Source organism: Gopherus flavomarginatus, chromosome 4 (assembly GCF_025201925.1).
Source record: "Gopherus flavomarginatus isolate rGopFla2 chromosome 4, rGopFla2.mat.asm, whole genome shotgun sequence".
NCBI lineage: Eukaryota > Metazoa > Chordata > Testudines > Testudinidae > Gopherus > Gopherus flavomarginatus.
Genome location: NC_066620.1, coordinates 99,342,829 through 99,363,526, shown reverse-complemented (window position 1 = coordinate 99,363,526; position 20,698 = coordinate 99,342,829). Strand labels below are relative to the sequence as shown.

At 39.4% G+C, this 20,698-nt stretch overlaps 1 protein-coding gene across 1 annotated transcript in view; it reads right to left on the bottom strand.

Moving 5' to 3' along the window:
- Positions 1 to 9,020: 9,020 nt before the first annotated feature.
- The window catches only part of IPCEF1 (interaction protein for cytohesin exchange factors 1), an 87,482-nt gene continuing 75,804 nt past the window's right edge, over positions 9,021 to 20,698 (bottom strand). The window contains exons 11-12 of the mRNA XM_050951600.1: positions 15,270 to 15,460; positions 9,021 to 11,504 (exon numbers count right to left, since the gene is read on the bottom strand). Of these exons, the coding sequence (XP_050807557.1) occupies positions 11,340 to 11,504; positions 15,270 to 15,460 (356 nt within the window). The 3' untranslated portion in view covers positions 9,021 to 11,339. The remainder of the gene's footprint in view (positions 11,505 to 15,269; positions 15,461 to 20,698) is intronic.

Below are 20,698 nucleotides of genomic sequence, written 5' to 3'. Positions count from 1 at the left end.
AAAACCCAAGAAGAGCTAAATAGGGCATCTAAAAAAATCAAGCTTCTGTCATGGAGATAGATATTGTTATACCATTTAATTATTAGGCACCAACTTCATGTAAAAGCCACTGATGTACCTGAATCAGGGTTGTAGAATGACAAAGGCCTGATCCCAAAAAGAGCTCCACCTAGAGTGCTCCAATACAGAGGTCTAAGGGGGTTCCATGTGGGCAAAGAATCTGCCTGCCTGGACTCCTCGCAGGATCAGGGCCTAACTTAGCCATTTATGTGGCACGTAGCAGAAGCATAACTGACATACAGCCTGCATAACACATTTTGAGGTTGTTGTTTTGCCAGGGAAAGTGAGTTGGCCAACTGACGTACACAGTTACTATAATTAGGTTTCAGTGCTCAAGTTCAAGTACCTACAGATGTGACAGTGGTTTTTGTGTATAATGCCAAGACCGAGTGATGACGTAAAAATACAGATGGGAAAATATAAAGATATAAAAAGGAAAACAAATCATTAAGTCCTATGAATGAGCTCATTGCATTATTAGTTCACTTGCAATATCACTAAAAGCCAGCAGGCTGTGCATGGGTACTAGTTTTCTTAATTTAAAAAATGCCACTATTCCATAAAGCTATCATAAAGCTGCCTTTTCCCAAAGGCAATAAAAAGGAAGTTTTAGTCCAAAACATGGTCAACTGCTTTTCCTTTGTTTTACTCAGATGTAAGAAGGGAACATAGGCTGAGGATCTTGCCCAATAACCATAAATTATTGTGATATATACAGAATGATATACACATACACACATGCTTTATGTATATGTAACACACAGTCTCCCATATATTTAAATCTTTTACTTACAGATAAGGTACATGCACAGATCAAAGAGTTCCCTTCATTTACATTCTTACCAAAAGAAGTTGATGAGCAGTTACCCTTCATGCCACCAAAGGACAGCGGAACCTAAAAACTTGACGAGAAAGGAGGAAATGGAAAAGACTTAAGTTTGCTTCATAACAGTGTCTGATAACAGGCATCTGGAGGAAGCCTATTTCCTATGCTGCTGCATGTGTTGCCTTTCTAAAATGAAGTGAAATTTCCCTTGGGCAACTCCCATCTCCTTTATTATTTTATTTTAGTAAAAAGAGCTGCCTGGCTGTGCTACATATATGAAAATATAAACACATTACATGTCTTTCAAGGGCTTTCATTTGGCATGAAGGAACAGGTACAGCAGCCAGTTAAAGGGATTGTTTCAGCCAGGCCGTCCAAAAGGTACGTTCTCTATCAGAGTGCAAGGCATTTTTCAAAATAGCCATTCACAGAAGCTTCCTGATTCTAAAATAAACAGGCTTTGAAATAATAATCCCCAGGTAAATTTGCCTGTCTTAAGAACAGGCTGTTTTTTATGTTACTACAAAGCAGCCATGTTAGGTTTATTTGTTTGTTTTTTGAAAACCAATTTGGAAAAAAAAAATCTGAGTTAAGAATACTGTCTTGCGTGTTTAACGCAGAAGTACCAATGTAGGAGGCTAGTTCCTCTGGGCTACATGTATGTCATGTCCCCTAAAGTTAGGAGTTACATGCATGCACCAAGATGCAAAAAAAATAGTACTGAGCACACTTATAGCACTTTAAATTTTAAAACATTGAATATTAGCCTAACTAACTGGGCTGGGGCTCAGAAGATCTGGGCTCTGTTCCTGACTCTGCCACTGGTCTACTGGGTTACCTTGGACAAGTCACTTCATTACACTGTGCCTTAGTTTCCCTGTATGTAAAAAGAGGATAATGATACTGCCCTTCTTGGTAAAGTGCTCTCAGGTTTATTATTATTATGCATGTGTGTAACTTTATTCATCTGAATCATTCCGTTGACTTCTCATGGGTAAAGTTACTCATCTGTGTAAGTGTCTGCAAGACTGGGTATTAATCAATCTTCACATTACCATATGAAGTAGATAAATGTTTATATCTTCATTTTAGAGAAGGGGGAAAGTTAGCCAGGAAGGATAACTTGTGAGAGCAGCTACAGTAACCTGTTCAAGGCCACACAATATCTGGGACAGAGTGAGCATAAGCACTCAGATGGTTCCTAAGTTCTTGACCAATAGACTAATGCAAAGCTCCTGTCTTAGAGAAAATTTACCCCTGTGCAGATGGCCCACAAAAAGGAGTTGACTTAACTCCTCAAAATAGGTTCTAAGTGGGATATTAGTGGCACGTCAACTTGGTAGCATCCCTCAGCAGAAGGGGAATTTCACTCTAATAGTAGCCCTTTCTGTTTAAAGGTTGGGCCAATGTAAAAAAGAAAGCAAGAAGAGTAAACTGCGGAACTTGCTGAGAGTTCAAGGAAATCATGACTGACATTTTAAAGTGTATGTTCTTTCTACATGTCCCACATAAAACAGGAAATACCACTTTGGCCCTACCACTAGAAGAAAACCACTCCATTTCCTGTTATTAGAGTTTAGCTTTTCTCATAAATGACACAGGCTGCCATTGCAATCCATCACAGTTGAGCCACACAAAAAATCTTCCCATACAGTGCAGGGAGACTCCTCCTTTGGAAGTGCCTTACATTTAGAGATGGATTTTATCAAAAAAAAGAAGTTGGTATATCAAATACACAGTATTATACACACACCCATGCCCATATATGTAGACATGATATCCATGCAATAAACTGCATTTATCTTCCACATTGATTTACCTGAACTCTGCCCATTAACTTCTCCAGCATTAATTGCAAAACTCTGAGTAGATTTAAATTAGCTCCATTACCCCACACACAAACACTTCAATATACTGCCAGAAAAAGGTTTCCTCCCCTCCCGCCCCAAATGGTAGAACTTCTCCCCAAAAAATGACATTTGTCTGAGGCACATGGCTGTTGCCATTCAGTCCTGGACCAGTGACAGCTCTTCAGTCTACTCTCTGATGAAATAATTACAGCTAGAAATGGAGTTGTGGGATTTTCTCCCATCTTAGTGGATTACAGCATTCACATCTAGTCCTAGTAGCTCATGAGCTCTGGAACACTGAAATACAGACAAATCCTTGATTTACAGAAAAGCCATTCAAAATTTATTTTAGAAATGGCTAAAATGGTTAAGTTCTACTTTGCCAACCACTCTAAGGCCTGGACAGCTGGACTTCCTGTACTGATGTAGAGATGGACCTTACAGACAAAGGAATAATAATGAAGCTTTTTATTTTCTCTCCCTCACACATACACACACTTAATTCTAAAACATCTCTAACTAAGTTCTCCTGAACAATATGTGCACAATACACATGGTCAAGGTAATATAATGGCACCCATTTAGGACCCGACGCATAATTCCCTGTATACTTCGCACTTTAGAGTAATGCTACCATTCCCAATTCATGCCCCAAACCTTTTATACAAACACAACTGACTGCAAACACCACTGCGCAGAGAACATGGTGCTCAGTGCTCTCTTGTTTGACGTTGATTAACAGTTACATACACCACTTGTGTACGTCTGTTCACATAGGATTCATCCCCTCCAGTATATCTCCTCTCATTCTGACTGAGAGATTTGAGCTTTTTTTGCTGCAATTATTTCAGCATCAGACAGTAGAGTTATTTATCAGCTAAGAAGATTGGAATATTATCCCTTAATGAAAAAGGTGTCCTTTTATTCTGATTCTATCTTCACTTCATATTCTCCATGCTTTCCATTTCCTTCATGTCTGGGAGGCCTCAAAACCATTTGAAGAGGCAGGAGATGAGTTCTGATTGCTGCACTTATAGGTACAGTAAATTTACTATCTCAGGCACAGGAGTTTTTTGCCTGTGATATTAGCTACATTAAAGTTACCCTGTGCTGAGAATTCTCTGTTCTATTTTAAGGAAGAGTGATGTGACTCACCCTCTGCTAGTTGTGGAAAAGTCAATAGTTCAAAAATCTATTTGCCAGTTAACAGGGCAGTATTCCAAAACAATTTCAGGCTACATGACCCTGTTAACACCAATTGTACTGCATTTGTCAATCCAAGGACATTGTTGCATTGCTATATATTATACAGACACACACATACACACCTGTGTATGCATGCATTCACTCAGAGTAAGAATATGAATCACTGGTCCAAACTGTGCTCTCATTTGCACAGTGTAAATCTATTTCAACCAATACAGTTACTCCACATTTGCCAGGGTCTGAGGGCTCATTACTCTGCTGCTGCTGATCACTCTGGCCCTGATTCAGAAAAGCACTTGAGCATGTGGGCAATGGAGGTGTTTAAAGTTAAGCAAATGGGAAATCAGCAGCTTGCAAGACCAAGCCCTAAATGACTGAAATTTGGCCTTCATTTATTGATTGATTGTTTAGCACCAACAACAGGTTTAAATTTGACATGGACCCCAGAGATTAATCCCCAAGTTGGTACCTCTGAACATGAGGATACCACAAATGGGCTAAGTAATTATTTGATCTAATGCCAAACACATGGGCAGAGATCCCTCTTTATTTCCACATCTTTTCATTTTCACATCTAATCATGTAGTTCTCATTTGAGGAATTACATCCAGGCATCAGACACTTGGATTTTTCCACCTTCTAGAGGTTTTGCTTGAAATGATGCAAGATAACGAAAACCACTCCATTTGCTGTTATTAGGGTTTAGTTTTTCTCATAAATGACACATGCTGCCATTGCAATCAGTCACTCTTGAGCCACACAAAATCTTCCCATACAGTGCAGGGAGAATCCTCCTGTGGAAATCCCTTACATTTCAAGAGATGGATTTTATCAAAAAATTAGTTGGTATATCAAATATACAGTATTATATACACACCCATGCCCCTATATGCAGACGTGATACCCATGCAATAAACTATATTTATCTTCCACATCTGAATGATTTACCTGCACTCTGCTCATACCTTCTCTAATCAGGATTAATTGCAAAACTCTGAGTAGATTTAAATCAGCTCCATTACCACACACGCACATACACACACGGTTCAATAATCTGCCACAAAAAAATGTTTCCTTTCCCCCAAAATGGTCAGATTCCCTCCCCCTACAAAATGACATTTGTCTGCGGCAAAGACTGTTGTCATTCAGTCCTGGAGCAAAGACAACATTTCAGTCCACTCTCTGGTGAAATCATGGCAGCTAGTTTAAAAAAAAAACAACATGTTACTGGTAAAAAATATATATATATACACAGATAAGTCATCAGTGAGATGCTAATTGGTAGATAAAATAACTGTCTCTTTCTTCATTGGAGTCTATACTGCTAAAAAGCCAACAAATTTAATTCTCACTCTCAGATGTATGCTAATCATTTATATTTACATTGTTTGTTTTACTCCTGAAAACACGTACACATGGGTTCTCCATAGGTAAAATCCACTCCTATGCAGAGGGCCAATACAAGGCCTAGCCTTGACTTATGTCCCACTTAACATTATTTTGAGGGCTTGCATGGAATTGATGTAGTGGATGGGCCTTGTATCTAACCCTATGTTGATATTATCCAGCTGATTTAATTTCAAGTTCATCTCATGCATTTTGGGAGGTAATTTTGGCTGTCAAGCTAAACAAAATGTACTGACAATAAAATGTTATGTCCTCAGTAGAGTTTAAGGCTAGGCGGGATCACTATGAATAATTATATGACCAAAGCATGTATCAAAGGGTTGGGGTGGAATGAATTTATTCCACTACTGAGCAAACACTGTGACAAAACCGAATTAAAAAAGTTAGGCAAATACACTCTCTCTCTCTCTCTCTCTCTCTATATATATATATATGTACACATATATAAAATGTGCAACAAATTTCTGCATTATCCATTATATTTTTCCAAGGTTTTGGTCAAGTTTCTAGAGTGAGGTCCAGCAGTTTGGTATCACTTTCCCAGTGGAAAGCAGCCCTAAACTCAGCCCCTAAAGACACTCTCTTGGATAGATATATCCTTGAGTAGTGCAGAGCTCCTGTATGGCTCCCACACCCCCTACTCTGACTGTCAGCGTAGAGGGTGTGGCTAGGGGCAAGTTGTATTATTTGGAGCTTCCATAAACCTGGCTGCCATATGGACTCTTGGGGTCACTGGCAGCTGATGAAGGTGAAAGGCTCTTGAGACTGTGGCCTGGTACAGATCAGCCCCAGAATCAGGAAGTCCGAAGGGCACTGCACCAAGCACTCTATGCCTACAGGTGAAGATCTGTCCCTTCAAAGTTTAGTTATATGGTTTACTTTAAGGTTTCTTTAAAAAAATGTTCTTATTGTCTAAAATCTTGACAACTGACTTTTTTTAAGAAACAAGAGGAAATATTCCAAGTGTGAGTGAAAATATTGGTTTAGCCTAATTTTTTGTTTACAAAATAACATATGATTAGCTTTAAGGTAAGAAGTCTTATGAGGATAATAAATAGGACTAAAAAATCTGAATTTTGTTGTTCACTAGGAACAACTGAAAAAAATATGCTTGAAGTCTAAAAACATAATGAGGAATTCCTTAATTTCGTAAGTCAATATTTTCTTGATTTATCCTAAACAGAATGTTCTTTAAGTTCCTAAAGTATTTTACAGCTTTGGCTGCATAATGTCAGTGTGCAACTGGCAAAAAAAATAATAAACCTTCAGTATTGTTGCTTAAAACAAGAGAATCTACACACACACACACACAAAACAAGCCTTCATCATGTTACAGTTAAGGTTGCTAAGTGCAATTCAAGAGAATGATCTGGATGGGAAAAGCTGGTGTCAGATCTATTTATGTCACTTAGCCTGTTGTTTCCATTGTTTAGGAGGTTTAATTAAAAGATTTTGTGGTTTTGTTTTTAACAGCTGTGCCCAGGGATGGTTTCAGTTTCTTTCTCTGATTCCTATACTAGTTCTTACCATCCAGTTCCAGTTCCCAGCCAGTCCTTGTTCTCTAGCTCTCCATAGTCCAGTACTAATGCTGATTCAACAAACAGTCCCACTCCCTAGTTCCAGTCTGGAGGCAGTGCTGGTACCCCAAATCCAACCCTGCGTCTGAGACACAGCACCCAACCACCTCCTGCTTTTGCCTTCTGTGTCTCTCTATCCCTCAGTTCACTCTTCTCCTCCCGCTAATATCTGCAGAAGGGAAAACCTGCTTCACGGGAACTTATACAGTCCACCTAGGCAGGGGTCCCGTCAATCAAATTTTAGTAGACTTATCAGCTGCCAAAAGTGCCCGTACATCAGAGCTCAGAGCCTCACTTCTTCCTGGCTTCCTCCTGCATTCAATCCCCACATCCAACCCATCTCTAATGATCCAACATCTCTGGGATGTTCTCGGATATAGCTAAGTGTTTAGATCTTAAACAGTAATTGCTTAGTAATGAAATATTTCCAAGCAATTAAAACTAATTGCTAGGCAAGTGAAGGAGAGCCAGTCTGTTCCAGTGAAGATGGTTAATATTTGTTTTCATAATCAAAATTCTAGTAACCCACACTGCGCATTCAGGTAGGTCAATTCTGCATATATCTGATTTTTGGTATTTATAGCGTATTCTGTTTAAGGCTAGATGAGTCCAAAAACTTCTGAGAACAGTTTTACACACTGGCTAACTGGAGTGCATGTCCTTCACACCAGAGTATTTGGGTGTATATCTTAAAATGCTAGTTCCTGTGATGGGGATCCATTTAATAAGGAGGATTATTTCTTAAAATTCAGTGGCTTTACAAAGTCATATATACTGAAATGTGCAAATCAAACTATACTGCACATGGCCCAATGGGGAGTTCAAATGCATATCCTGTGCTGAGAAACCTAAGGCTGAAAATTATGCCACTTTGCAGGAAAACAATGTAAGTGTTATTTTTTTATTAACTAGTATGTTAATCAAAACTATGCCACCTGCGGTTATGAAGTTTTATAATAAAATATTTTCCTACCTTAGAATATACAGTGAAATTTTCAAACAAATCTCACATCGAGATCAAAAAGTAGAAGCAAGATAGTTAAAATAAAGCTTACAAATACATCCATAACTTTGGAATGATATGAATAATATAAATTTATATTAATTATATTTGGGTATGAAGACTGAGCAGGCATTTCTCTTGAAATCAATAGATAAACAATCTTATCTATAACATGTGGTCCTTTTACAGTAGGAAATGTACAGTACATAAATATATAAATAAAAATATATACAGTACATGGTCACACATTCACATAAGCCATAAAGTGACACATATTAAAAATATATATAAGCAACTATGTTTTATATGTTTGGCTCTGCCCAGCTCCACCACTGCCTGCTGAGTGTCACCAGGCAGGTCACTTCCATCTCGTGCCTCAGTTTCCCCATCTGTAAAATGGGGATAATATACTGACCTCATTTGTAAAGCATTTTGTATTCTACTGATTAAAAGTGCTATATAAGGTCTATTATTATGACTATGAATTCAAGATAAACTTGTACTTTAGATATTCACCACTGTCAAAAATATGTAAGCAGAAAATTGTCCTTTACTGAGTCCTACATTCCATAAGAAAAGTTGAAACTTGATGAGATAGAGGCCGAGTCTACACTATGCGTTTAAACTGAATTTAGCAGCGTTAAACCGATTTAACGCTGCACCCGTCCACACAACGAAGCCCTTTATAGCGATATAAAGGGCTCTTTAAACTGATTTCTGTACTCTTCCCTGATGAGGGGAGTAGCGCTGAAATGGGTATTGCCATGTCGGATTAGGGTTAGTATGGCAGCAAATCGACGGTATTGGCCTCCGAGCGGTATCCCACAGTGCACCATTGTGACTGCTCTGGAAAGCAATCTGAACTCAGATGCACTGGCCAGATAGAGAGAAAAAGCCCCGTGAACTTTTGAATTTAATTTCCTGTTTGCCCAGCATGGAGCTCTGATCAGCATGGGTGGCGATTCAGTCCCAAATCCAAAAAAAAGCTCCAGCATGGACCATACGGGAGATTCTGGATCAGATCACTGTATGGGGAGACAAATCTGTTCTATCAGAGCTCCATTACAGAAGACGAAATGCCAAAGCATTTGAAAAAATCTCCAGGCTATGATACAGAGTCCACAGCACCGTGCTATGTGACAAGCATAATGGAAAGCCAAAGAATCAAATGGATGCTCATGGAGGGAGGGAGGGAGGGGGTACTGAGGACTCCCACTATCCCACAGTCCCCTCAGTCTCTGAAAAGCATTTGCATTCTTGACTGAGCTCCCAATGCCTGAAGAGTCAAAAACATTTTCCTGGGTGTTTCAGGGTATATGTTGTCAATTTACACCCTTCCCCCCACTGTGAAAGAAAAGGGAAAAAACATTTCTTGCCTTTTATCAATGTCACCTTATGTCTACTGCATGCTGCTGATAGACAGGGTGCTGCAGCGCTGAACATCAGCATTCCCTTCCCAGTGGCATATGGGACAATATGACCGCTATCCATCATAATCATCATCCTGTGAGTGCTCCTGGCTGGTCTTGGTGAGGTCGGCCAGTGGCACCTGGGTAAAAATAGGAATGACTCCTGGTCATTCCCGGCATATGGTACAGAACGGCTGGTAACCGTCCTCATCATAGCAACTGGAGGCTGAACTCTATGAGCGCCCCCCCTTTCATGTCTAAAGAAAAGATTCTGTACTGCCTGGACTATCATAGCAGCGGGAGGCTTCCTCCTCCTCATTTTATCTCACTAAAAAGTCAGTGTTTCTTATTCCTGCATTCTTTATTACTTCATCACACAAATGGAGGGGACACTGTCACGGTAGCAAATGGGGGAGGAGGGAAGCAACAGGTGGGGTTGTTGCAGGGGCACCCCCTAGAATGTCATGCAGCTCATCATTTCTGCGGGATCTCTGGGACTCTGACACAGAGCAGCTGTGGTCTCTGGTTCTCTAGTACACTTGCCCCATATTCTAGGCAGGACTGACTCTATTTTTAGACAAAACAAAGGAAATGACCCAGGAAGTCATTCTCATTTTTGTCCATGCGCCCCCGGCCGACCTCAGCAAGGCCAGTCAGGAGCATCCATTACAGCAGCAGACGGTACAAAACAACTGATAACCGTCATCTCATCGTCAATTTACAATGGCAGATGGTGCAATAGGGATGGTAACCGTCTCTGCTACCTTGCAAAGGCAAATGAATGCTGCTGTGTAGCACTGCAATACCGGCTCTGTCAGCAGTATCCAGTAAATATACGGTGACGGTGACAAGACAAAATGGGCTCCATGGCTGCCATGCTATGGCATCTGCCAGGGCAATCTGGGGAGAAAAGGCACGAAATGATTGTCTGCCGTTGCTTTCACGGAGGAAGGAATGACTGACGACATTTACCCAGAATCACCCGCGACACTGTTTTTGCATTGGGATCTCAACCCAGAATTCCAATGAGCGGGGGAGACTGCGGGAACTATGGGATAGCTACGGGATAGCTACCCACAGTGCAACGCTCCAGAACTCGAAGCTAGCCTCGGTACATGGACGCACACTGCCGAATTAATGTGCTTAGTGTGGCCGTGTGCACTCGACTTTATACAATCTGTTTTACAAAACTGGTTTCTGTAAAATCGGAATAATCTCGTAGTGTAGACATACCCAGAGTTTCCGCATTGCAGAACAAATTTATTTGTCATCAACACACATTAAGGGACCCTCTCCAGATGATGTAGGAAAACAGCACCTTGATCTTGTCCATACACAATTAGGAAATGTTTATGGTGTCCATTGACTGGGTGCCTTGAAAATTATTTAAAATTAAGATTTATGCATAATAATTATCCGAGTTGCCACCATTTAAATGGTAATGCAGTCAAAACAAGTGTAAGTACAGATAAAAGTTCTTATTTGTAGTTACCTTGAAGAGACAAGTGGTAGGAGAGAGGATTGTATCTTGTTAGCATTTTCATAGCTTTTAAGAAGTTCCTTTCATCAATAGGTTACATGAATAAAATGACCCTGAAGGTCTAGTATCTACAATATGTACATTCCTCTGTGACTTTCAGGTCTGTGTGTGCTCGGTTTACTTCTGATGAAATATCAGCCATTCTTGGATGTCAATCCATTTCCTCTCTGCTTCAGAAAATGTTTGCCTCAGACATGTACCCAGAGAAGGCATATTTTTTTAATTTTTGGGTTCCATTTTATTGGCATGAAATGAGTTTGGAGAGAGGAAATAATGCTTTGGTGAATGGGTTGTTTTCCTTTTAAAAGGGAAGAGATAAGCACTTGGAAAAAACAAAACCTGAAACTGTAGTAGCTTAAAGCATCTGTAGGTAAAGAGGGACAGGGAGGAATCCTGTCATGTACTGCAGGTTCCACTGTCCTCAGATAGCGTTTTCAATTAAAGAAAGGTGGTGGATTCATCTATGGCTCCTTGCTATTCCCTTCTGGCACAGCCAGGGCATCCTGCTGCTGATAGATCTCCTGGATCAACATTGTATTTATATTCTTCCATTCTCTATACTTCCTTGCTGTCAGCTCAGGATCCTCCAGCAATTGGTTAATCATGGCCAGGTCATGCTCTTTACACTAGTAGGAAATCAAGAAGGTTACTAAATATATATATTTTCATACAAATTGTATACTGTATTTCCCTTAATAAAAACTGTATAAACATAAAGATGGCAAATTGCTCATCTTGGCAACGTGATTCCCTTTTTGAATATGGGAATTTTAAAACATAGCCTATGGCAAAAGTTTCTTCCAATTGAAGTTATGGTTCTGTTTATACCTGGGTATTTAAAATATCCCAGATTTTTCACAAAAGCTCAAGAGAAGAGTTACATGAAGAACTGATCATTTTTCACATCATTTTACAAAAATGCTAAATTTTAAAAAAACTGGTAGCAGCAGCAGCAGCAATTACTGCAATTCAAACACAGTTTTTGAACTTCCAGAAAAACACTCTCTTCCCACATTGTAAATACCCTACTTTAAGTCCTAGACATATTCAATTTAGATGTAATCCATACTCAGAGGGTAGCTAGCCATCCCACTCTAGTGGGTAGACCACACAGGGAGGTTTACAAGGCTGCTACCACTTTTAAGTTAATGCACCCAGTTCCTTTAGCTCAGTATGTAGAGGCTCACACTTTTAGGCCCAGAGATCTCAGCTTCAGCCCTCACAGAGGATGTGAGCAGAGACATCAGTACATGGAGAACTAACACCTCAAGGTATAGGGATGGTGCCCCTAGCCTCTGTTTGCCAGAAGCTGGGAATGAGTGACAGGAGATGGATCACTTGCTGATTACTTGCTCTGTTCATTCCCTCTGGGGCACCTGGCATTGGCCACTGTCAGAAGACAAGATACTGGGCTAGATGGACCTTTGGTCTGACCCACTATGGCCACTCTTATGTTTTCTATTGCAGAGCTCCATTTTCCTTTTCCAGGTCTACAGTATCTTACTATCCTTGTGTGTGTCCCAGGCATACAGGGCTCCTCCAAGTGGTGATACTGAATTTCAACTATGGACACGTAGACTTCAACAAAATATTCTTAGTAATTCTAGAGCTAGGACAAAGAGATCTGAACTGAAATCGTTCTTCACCAATTATCATTTAACTATGCCAGCTCCGGGAAGAAGCCTCAGTTGAGATAAATTAACTGCAAAAGTGGCCAATTCTCTCTGGCATATGCTCGGAGCAGGCCTCTGCACGAGATGGAATTCTAGCATTATAATAAGAAGGGATAAGCAAACACCCATTCTGGATAGAAAAAAATAATAAAAACAATGTATGTGAGGCAGCAGATCCCTCCATTGGCCTATGTGAAGCACCTCTCATCAGCCTCAGGCAAGGGTCATTACAGAAGAGAGGCAAAAGTAAAACAGAGAAGGTTTCCAGGTCAGAGCTAAGAGGATGAGACAGAGAGTAGGGGGAAATAAAAGCAGGTAAGTGGGCCCCAGGGGCTGCTCTAGGTATTTTGCTGCCCCAAGCATGGCAGGCAGGCTGCCCTCGGCCGCTTGCCTGCGGGAGGTCCCTGGTTCCGCGGATTCGGCGGCACACCTGCGGGAGGTCCGCTGAAGCTGCGGGACCAGCGAACCCTCCACAGGCATGCCGCCAAAGGCAACCTGCCTGCGGCCCCAAGCACGCGCTTGGCATGCTGGTGCCTGGAGCCGCCCCTGGAAGGTCCAGAGCTTTCTTGACCCCAAGTATTATGCACAGAAGTGGTCCTGACCCATAGCCTCAACAGCTTTCCCGGAAGGCCTGACCTCTGTGATCTGTGCTTCTTGAACCAACTGGAGCGGGACAGCTTACTAAAAAGGGCAGATTACTCAGGTTCAACCCTATGTCTAGCTGGCAACCTTTATAAGAGGACAGCAAAAGGCACAGGGGATAGAGAAATAAAGACAGGTGCTGGTAACGTAGAAGAGGGGATATTTTTTCCCAATGGGGAAATTTTCTTATTTTGTGCATCTTTCTTCCATATCTCTGGAGAAAAGACTAATTTCCCCCATTCATTTAGCATGTGAAACACACTGCACATAGCTTCCCTCCCTTACTAGCCATCTGAAATATGTTTTGCTAATGATATACTGTGGCAGCAGCAATGATTCACTGTTAGAGATGTGGAGTAGCAAGTCCAAACTAAGAATCCCAGTCAGCTTCGGTATGTTCATATATCACTCTGCTTTAAGCACATAAAGGTTTAGTCAAAGCACAGCAAATATGGATCAGATGTAAGACTCCCCTGAGTTCTGTATTTCCAATAGATCATGCAGGGTTAATTATGTCCTGCTTCATAGAATATTAAAAAGAAATTACTTTAAAAGCATACTTTTCTACTGATGCACAGTTTGGCATTTTCCTTACTATGAGAATGTGCCTTTCACACTAGCTAATGTAAACACCATTGCTTAAAGAATTCTATTTGTCTCCGTGTGAAATTCTCTAACGCTATATTTATTTTGTCGACACTCCAACCTCCTGGTTTGAATATAGCAGAACTCATATTTTCTGCATTAAGAAAAGTAACCAAGAAAATGACCTTTCCATACTCAACTAGTGTTAGATCAAAACAAAAAGAAGTCTGAAGTTATAAAGAGTGCTATCCACTGTCAGGTCCATAATTTATTCATTTCTTTTCCCAGAGGGATGTGAATCCCTTTAGGAAATAACTCTAAAAACTCTAATAGCACTAAAGCTTTTATCCCCAACTCACCATTATCCCAATCTGAAGATTTAACACTAACATGTGAGCTACCAATCCACCTAGCACTAAGCGGTTCTGTTCTTTCCTTTACTGGTGATACACATTACACTGGAAAAGCTGTGTAACGTTTTTCTGTCTCTTGGTTTCCTCATCTGTAAAATGTGGATACTATTTATCTATCTTACAAGTGTGTGGGAGGGGCTTACTTTATTAATTATGAGATCCTCAGACAGCAGATGCTATAGAAGAACGGATTATTATCCGTCTCAGAACAGCTGATTTGGCATTAGTACCAGTGAGAAATCTCTTTATAAATTTCTCCAGAGTAGACATGACTTAAAGCTAAGTAAAAACATTTGAGATAAAATACTTGGTTCTTACTTCTAGTGACAAGCAAGAGGATGAGGAAGGCAATTTTTTTTTAATGTTCATTCAAATCTCTCTATTTACAATTTAATTTTATATTAATAAGTTTTTTTCTCTCTCTCTCTCTTCCAGTAGCACCCAGAAACAGGACTAGAAATTCCATGAGACATAAATGAGGCTCCAAGTGATTCCTATCCATCAGAGCATCGCAGAGTCTATCTATTTCTCAGACCCTCCAGGGAATGGTCTGAGAAACCCTCTCATCCACTGCCCATGGTAAGATTCTAACATGAAAGCAGGATGCCTGTGTTATTAAAACTATTTTAGTTCCAGGAGGCCCTTAAAATAGCTTTAGCACATCCTGTGCATTCTGCAGTAATCCCTTAAGGAAAACTTTCTTGGCTAAGGATCATTTGTTTGTCCATTACCATCAGTGTACTTTTTCTGCTCTCTCTCCTTTGAGGCTGCCTCATTCAGTGCACTCACCAAACACCCACTGAGAGTGTGAATTTTACAACTGACTACAATATGATCTCTTATAAATTCCTGACACCTTCTCCAATCAGGCTGGAACTACAGCAAGAACTGAACTATTGTTTCCACTTTCAAATACAGCCACAAAACATAGAGGCAGGAGAAAATGAAACATCATTTCAAAGACTAAACTGAACAACATTCACTTTGAGATTTGAGTGAAGTTTAGGATTGTTTCTTTTTCAATTCAAACTGTTTTTCCTCTTTTTAGGCTGGAGCTTTACCCCTCGTAACACCTCACCTTTAATGTGCTGTTCAGCATTCGGATTTGGTGGAGTTTCTCATTCATGGAGGGGTTTTTGCTCCGTTTGGCGAAGGACTTTCTGAGCTCTTTTTTGGTTGAAGGTCGACGGTCCCCGATGGGAGACAAACTTGCTTGTTCTAATGACTTGTAAAGTCGCTCCATTTCATCTTCAGAGCATTTTGCCTGTTCTATAAAGAAAAGAATAATAATAAATAAGAATGTGACTGTGACAGCAAGTTACAGTGATTCTGGAATCAATTTAAAGGATTTTAACAAAGTTAAAGTAACTATATTTTCAAAATAAAAACAGATGACAATTGTTCAGTAACATACCTATGACAAAAAAAAAAGTAAGTGCTGATATTGATACTTCCAGCTTCTATCTCAACAGTGACAACTCTATTTCTTGAAGTGAAGGGTTATTTTGTGTTCTGAATGTCTTTAGTATGTAACTCTGAACAAGTGCTAGCAACATTCACTTTGAGCAAAAAGAAGCTTTGATAGAGTCTCATTCAGCTTTTCCCTTCACTCCAAACACTGTTCACCACCTTGAACACATGTTCCACTGGTCGGTCTCTGTTTCTAGAAAAAACAGAGCAAATTCTGTTTGGTACAGCAGCATATCTTGAACTAACGTTCTGTAGTTTTTAAACACTCAAGCAAAAATATTTTGATTGAGGGAATAAAAAACCAGGACATTTCAGGAGTCACAAAAGAAGTTTCTGAGATGCTGGGACTATGTATGAACAACTAGGACATATGGTTACATTACATATAGTTGCCAAATGTCATACACTGACTGTGGCACAGAATTCCTCATGGAACTTTCACAATGAATCCTTGTTTAAGACTGTTTCAATTATTCTTTTCAGTCTGACAGCTTCCTAGTTGCAGTACCATCTCCTCTAGATGGGGACCTTTGGGAAAAGGAGAGAACAGCTGGGAATTAAGCAGAAAGATAGGACAAAAGCAGCCCTGGATAAAAGGCAAATTTTTAAAGACACTATTTAATATGAAGGCTCAACAATTAATATGTGCCAGGTTTAGATGACTGAAGGTTAGTAAAAAGCAGGACTGTCACTTAATCACAGTTAACTCATGCAATTAACTCAAAAAAATTAATCGTAATTGAAAAATTAATCATGACTAATCACAGTTTTAATCGCACAGTTAAATAATAGAATACCAATTGAAATTTATTAAATATTTTGGATGTTTTTCTACATTTTCAGATGTATTCATTTCAGTTACAACAGAGAATACAAAGTGTACAGTGCTCATTTCATATTATTTTTATTACAAATATTTGCACTGTAAAAATGATGAAACAAACAGTATTTTTCAATTCACCTCATACAAGTATTGTAGTGCAATCTTTTTACCGTGAAAGCACAATTTACAAATTTTGTTACATAACTGCACTCAAAAACAAAGCAATGTAAAACTTTAATGCCTACAAGTCCACTCAGTCCTACTTCTTGTGCAGCCAATCACTAAGAGAAACAAGTTTGTTTACATTTACGTGATATAATGCTGCCTGATTCTTATTTTCAGTATCACCTGAAAGTGAGAACATAGTTGGCATTGCAAGGTATTTACATGCCAGATATGCTAAACATTTGTATGCCCCTTCATGCTTTGGCCACCATTCCAGAGGACATGCTTCCATGTTGATGACGCTTGTTAAAAAAAGAATGCATTAATTAAATTTGTGTCTGAACTCCTTGGGGGAGAATTGTATGTCTCCTGCTCTCTGTTTTACCCACATTCCGCAATATATTTCATATTATAGCAGTCTTGGATGATGAACCAGCATGTTGTTCATTTTAAGAACACTTTCACTGCAATTTGACAAAACGCAAAGAAGGTACCAATGTGAGATTTCTAAAGATAGCTATAGAACTTGATCCAAATCAAAGAATCTGAAGTGCCTTCCAAAATCTGAGAGGGACGAGGTGTGGAGCATGTTTTCAGAAGTCTTAAAAGAGCAACACTCTAATACAGAAACTACAGAACCCGAACCACCAAAAAAGAAAATCAGCCTTCTGTTGGTGACATCTGACTCAGATGATGAAAATGAACATGTGTTGGTCTGCACTGCTTTGGATATTTCTAGAGAAGAACCCATCATCAACATGGACTCATGTCCTCTGGAATGATGGTTGAAGCATGAAGGGACATATGAATCTTTAGCACATTTGGCATGTAAATATCTTGCAGCGCCGGCTACATCAGTGTCATGCGAATGCCTGTTCTCACTTTCAAGTGACATTGTAAACAAGACGTGGGCAGCTTTATCTCCTGCAAATGTAAACAAACTTGTTTGTCTGAGCGATTGTCTGAACAAGAAGTAGGACTAAGTGGACTTGTAGGCTGTAAAGTTTTACATTGTTTTATTTTTGAATGCAGTTATTTTTTTGTACATAACTCTACATTTGTAAGTTCAGCTTTCATTATAAAGAGATTACACTGCAGTACTTGTATTAAGCGAATTGAAAGATACTATTTCTTTTATTTTTATACTGCAAATATTTATAATAAAAAATAAATATTAAGTGAGCACTGTACACTTGGTATTCTGTGTTATAATTGAAATCAATACATTTGAAATGTGGAAAACATCCAAAAATATTTATATAAATGGTATTCTATTATTGTTTAACAGTGTGATTAATGACAAAAAAAAATTTAATCACGTGATTAATCGTGATTAATTTCTTTAATCGTGGGATTAATCTCGATTAATTTTTGCACTTGACAGCCCTAGTAAAAAGGCATTTTCCATATGGGAATCTTGACTGTAGAACTCATTTTGCTGCTGGTTTGACAAGGCCAGAGATTTTTGGTCATCAGCTCATACTACAAGCTACATAGTTTAGGTTCATCTAGCCCACATAATCTCTCAGGAAAAAGGCCTGAGTTTATTGTTTCTTTCGATGATATTGGGTCCTTTAGCTGGCAATGGTATAACATTCAACTTTATTTCACTGCTTTTTTAAAAAAAAAATGGCCACCTATGTGCTAACTGAATTTTGTTGATCAGAATATTTTATAAACTGAAGTAAATTAAAAAGTGAAATTAATCCTTTCCTTTCATCCTACCAAACTGTCTTTTCTTGTCTGAAGGAACAGGTCCCACCCATCTTCCCCCCACTCCCCGCAACACACACACACACACACTCTCCTTTATACAAAAGAGCCTTCACATTATGACTGCCCTAACCTCTCCAAGGAAAGGATAATTAATACTGCCCAGAGTGATCCATCTTCTTGGCTCTCCACAGTAAATATTTTAAGGAAAAGGTAAATGGAAGCCACCACTGTGTCACAAGCTTCTTTTATATGCTTATGTCGTAAAGGTTCTCAAGTGACACTTGCCATTAGAGAGCAGCACTAAGGGAGATCAAAGAATCATAGAGTAGGCTAAGAGCCAAGATTTGATCCTAAGAATATCTTTGTAAGGTTTTCCTATAGCACCCATGACCATAATGTCTAAAGGTCTCATCCTGTATCCACTGAAATGAATGGGAATCTTTCCATTGACTTCAGTGGGCAGTGGCTCGGGCACAAAATGTTGAAGTAGTATAAAAGATCTTTCCCATGGTCTAGAAAATGTTGCTCTCTTTCCCTCTCCCCACAATGCTTTTTAAAACCCTTTAGCTATAGTGAGAAAACTTTAGTTTTATGATACTTTACACAAATTTGTGTTTCCAGTGCTGAAGGTGTGTGTGGGTTATCAGGCATTTTGATATTACTCTGCAAATATAAACAGACTGACTGTACCTTGACTGAAACTAAATATAGCTTATGGCTTTGATACAAAATTTGGGGGGGTGGCAGGGAAGCAACTGCTGTATACTTAAACTACAGGAAACAGAAAAAAAAATGCACGTGCTAGGTATAATACACGGCAGTAATATTTCCTGAAAATTGCTGGTTCGCACTGTTTACTTTGGAAGAAGCAGCTGCATTTGTTTCAAAAGTTGATTTCTGCTCATGACAGGATTGGCTTTGGGATTGTAAATGTGCCATTCAATTTCAGAGTGAAGGTGTATAAGCAACTCAGGAGACAAAAAAGAAATGGAGTTTTATTTTATTAGCTTCATGCCACAGCCCAAAACACACCAATTAGGGAGTAAGTTTCAAAAAAGAACTAGATAATTTCATGGAGGATAGGTCCATCAATGGCTATTAGCCAGGACTGGTTGGGAAGCAACACTATGCTCTGAGTGTCCCTAAACCTCTGACTGCTAGGAGCTGGGAATGGGCAACAGAGGATGGATCTGACCCAGTATGGCCTTTCTTATGTGCTTACACAAGACTTTCTTTTGGAGCTACTCAATAATGACCACAAATGCACTACAGGGGCCACTGAGGAGCATGAGGCATGCCATCCATGAACACACCTCTTCTGATTTCTGCATGCTGACATCTCATAGACCAAAATGACCATTCTTAACAAAATAATAATAATAATAATAATTAATAATCATCCGGGTATTCTATGTGGCAACACAGAGCACTAATTCCTAGGTCGACCAGACAATTTTCAAACTCTTTTTGATCAATTCCCCTTTCCATCACCTCCACAAAACAATCCAATTGGAAAGATTCTCAACTTGCTACTAAAACACTCACATGGTCGAAGGCCAAAACCAGCTATTTATCTCAGAGTCTATATGACAATGAGCTGATGAAAATTCACATTTATTAAATCACTGCATCAATTCGGAGTGGTTAAGGCCAGAAAGGACCATTAGATCATCTAGTCTAACCTCCTAAATCTCACAGGCTATTAAACGTCATTCATTTACCATTCCACTGAGCCCAATAAATTGTGTTCTCATCCTACCTGTCTATTTTCTCAATTTAAAACTTATTATACAAGAAGAGAGGATTTCCTTATGGCCAAAAACTCCACGTAGCAGGTCCCAAGTGACTAGGACTTCAAAGGACAGGCAGAATAGCATGACCAGATTTCTCAATTTTATAGGGACAGTCCTGATATTCAGGGCTTTGTCTTATATAGGTGCCTTATATAGGTGCCCATCCCAATTTTTCATACTTGTTATCTGGTTACTCTAGACCCGAATTTTGAATTCCACTTCCAAAGCCTTTCAAAACTGCAGAATTAAAGATTTTTTCCAAAAAAGGTGGGTCAGAGTCAGTAGATTTTACATAGAATGTTAAAATATGAAGCAGTTTCGTTCAGGTGAATAAAAGTAGCAACAGTGTAGAATCTAAATGGAATTTTAGAAAATGGTTTAAAACAGAGCTCTGTTGACCATGGTATGTGGAGCACTGGTGGATTGGTCACATGATGTTCTTTGTTTCCAGTTGCTCATCAACCAGGAGCTGTAACCAAGGAGAAGAGTTGCCACCGGGACAGTTAAAAATAACTAAGTAAATACTTCCCTAATATTTCT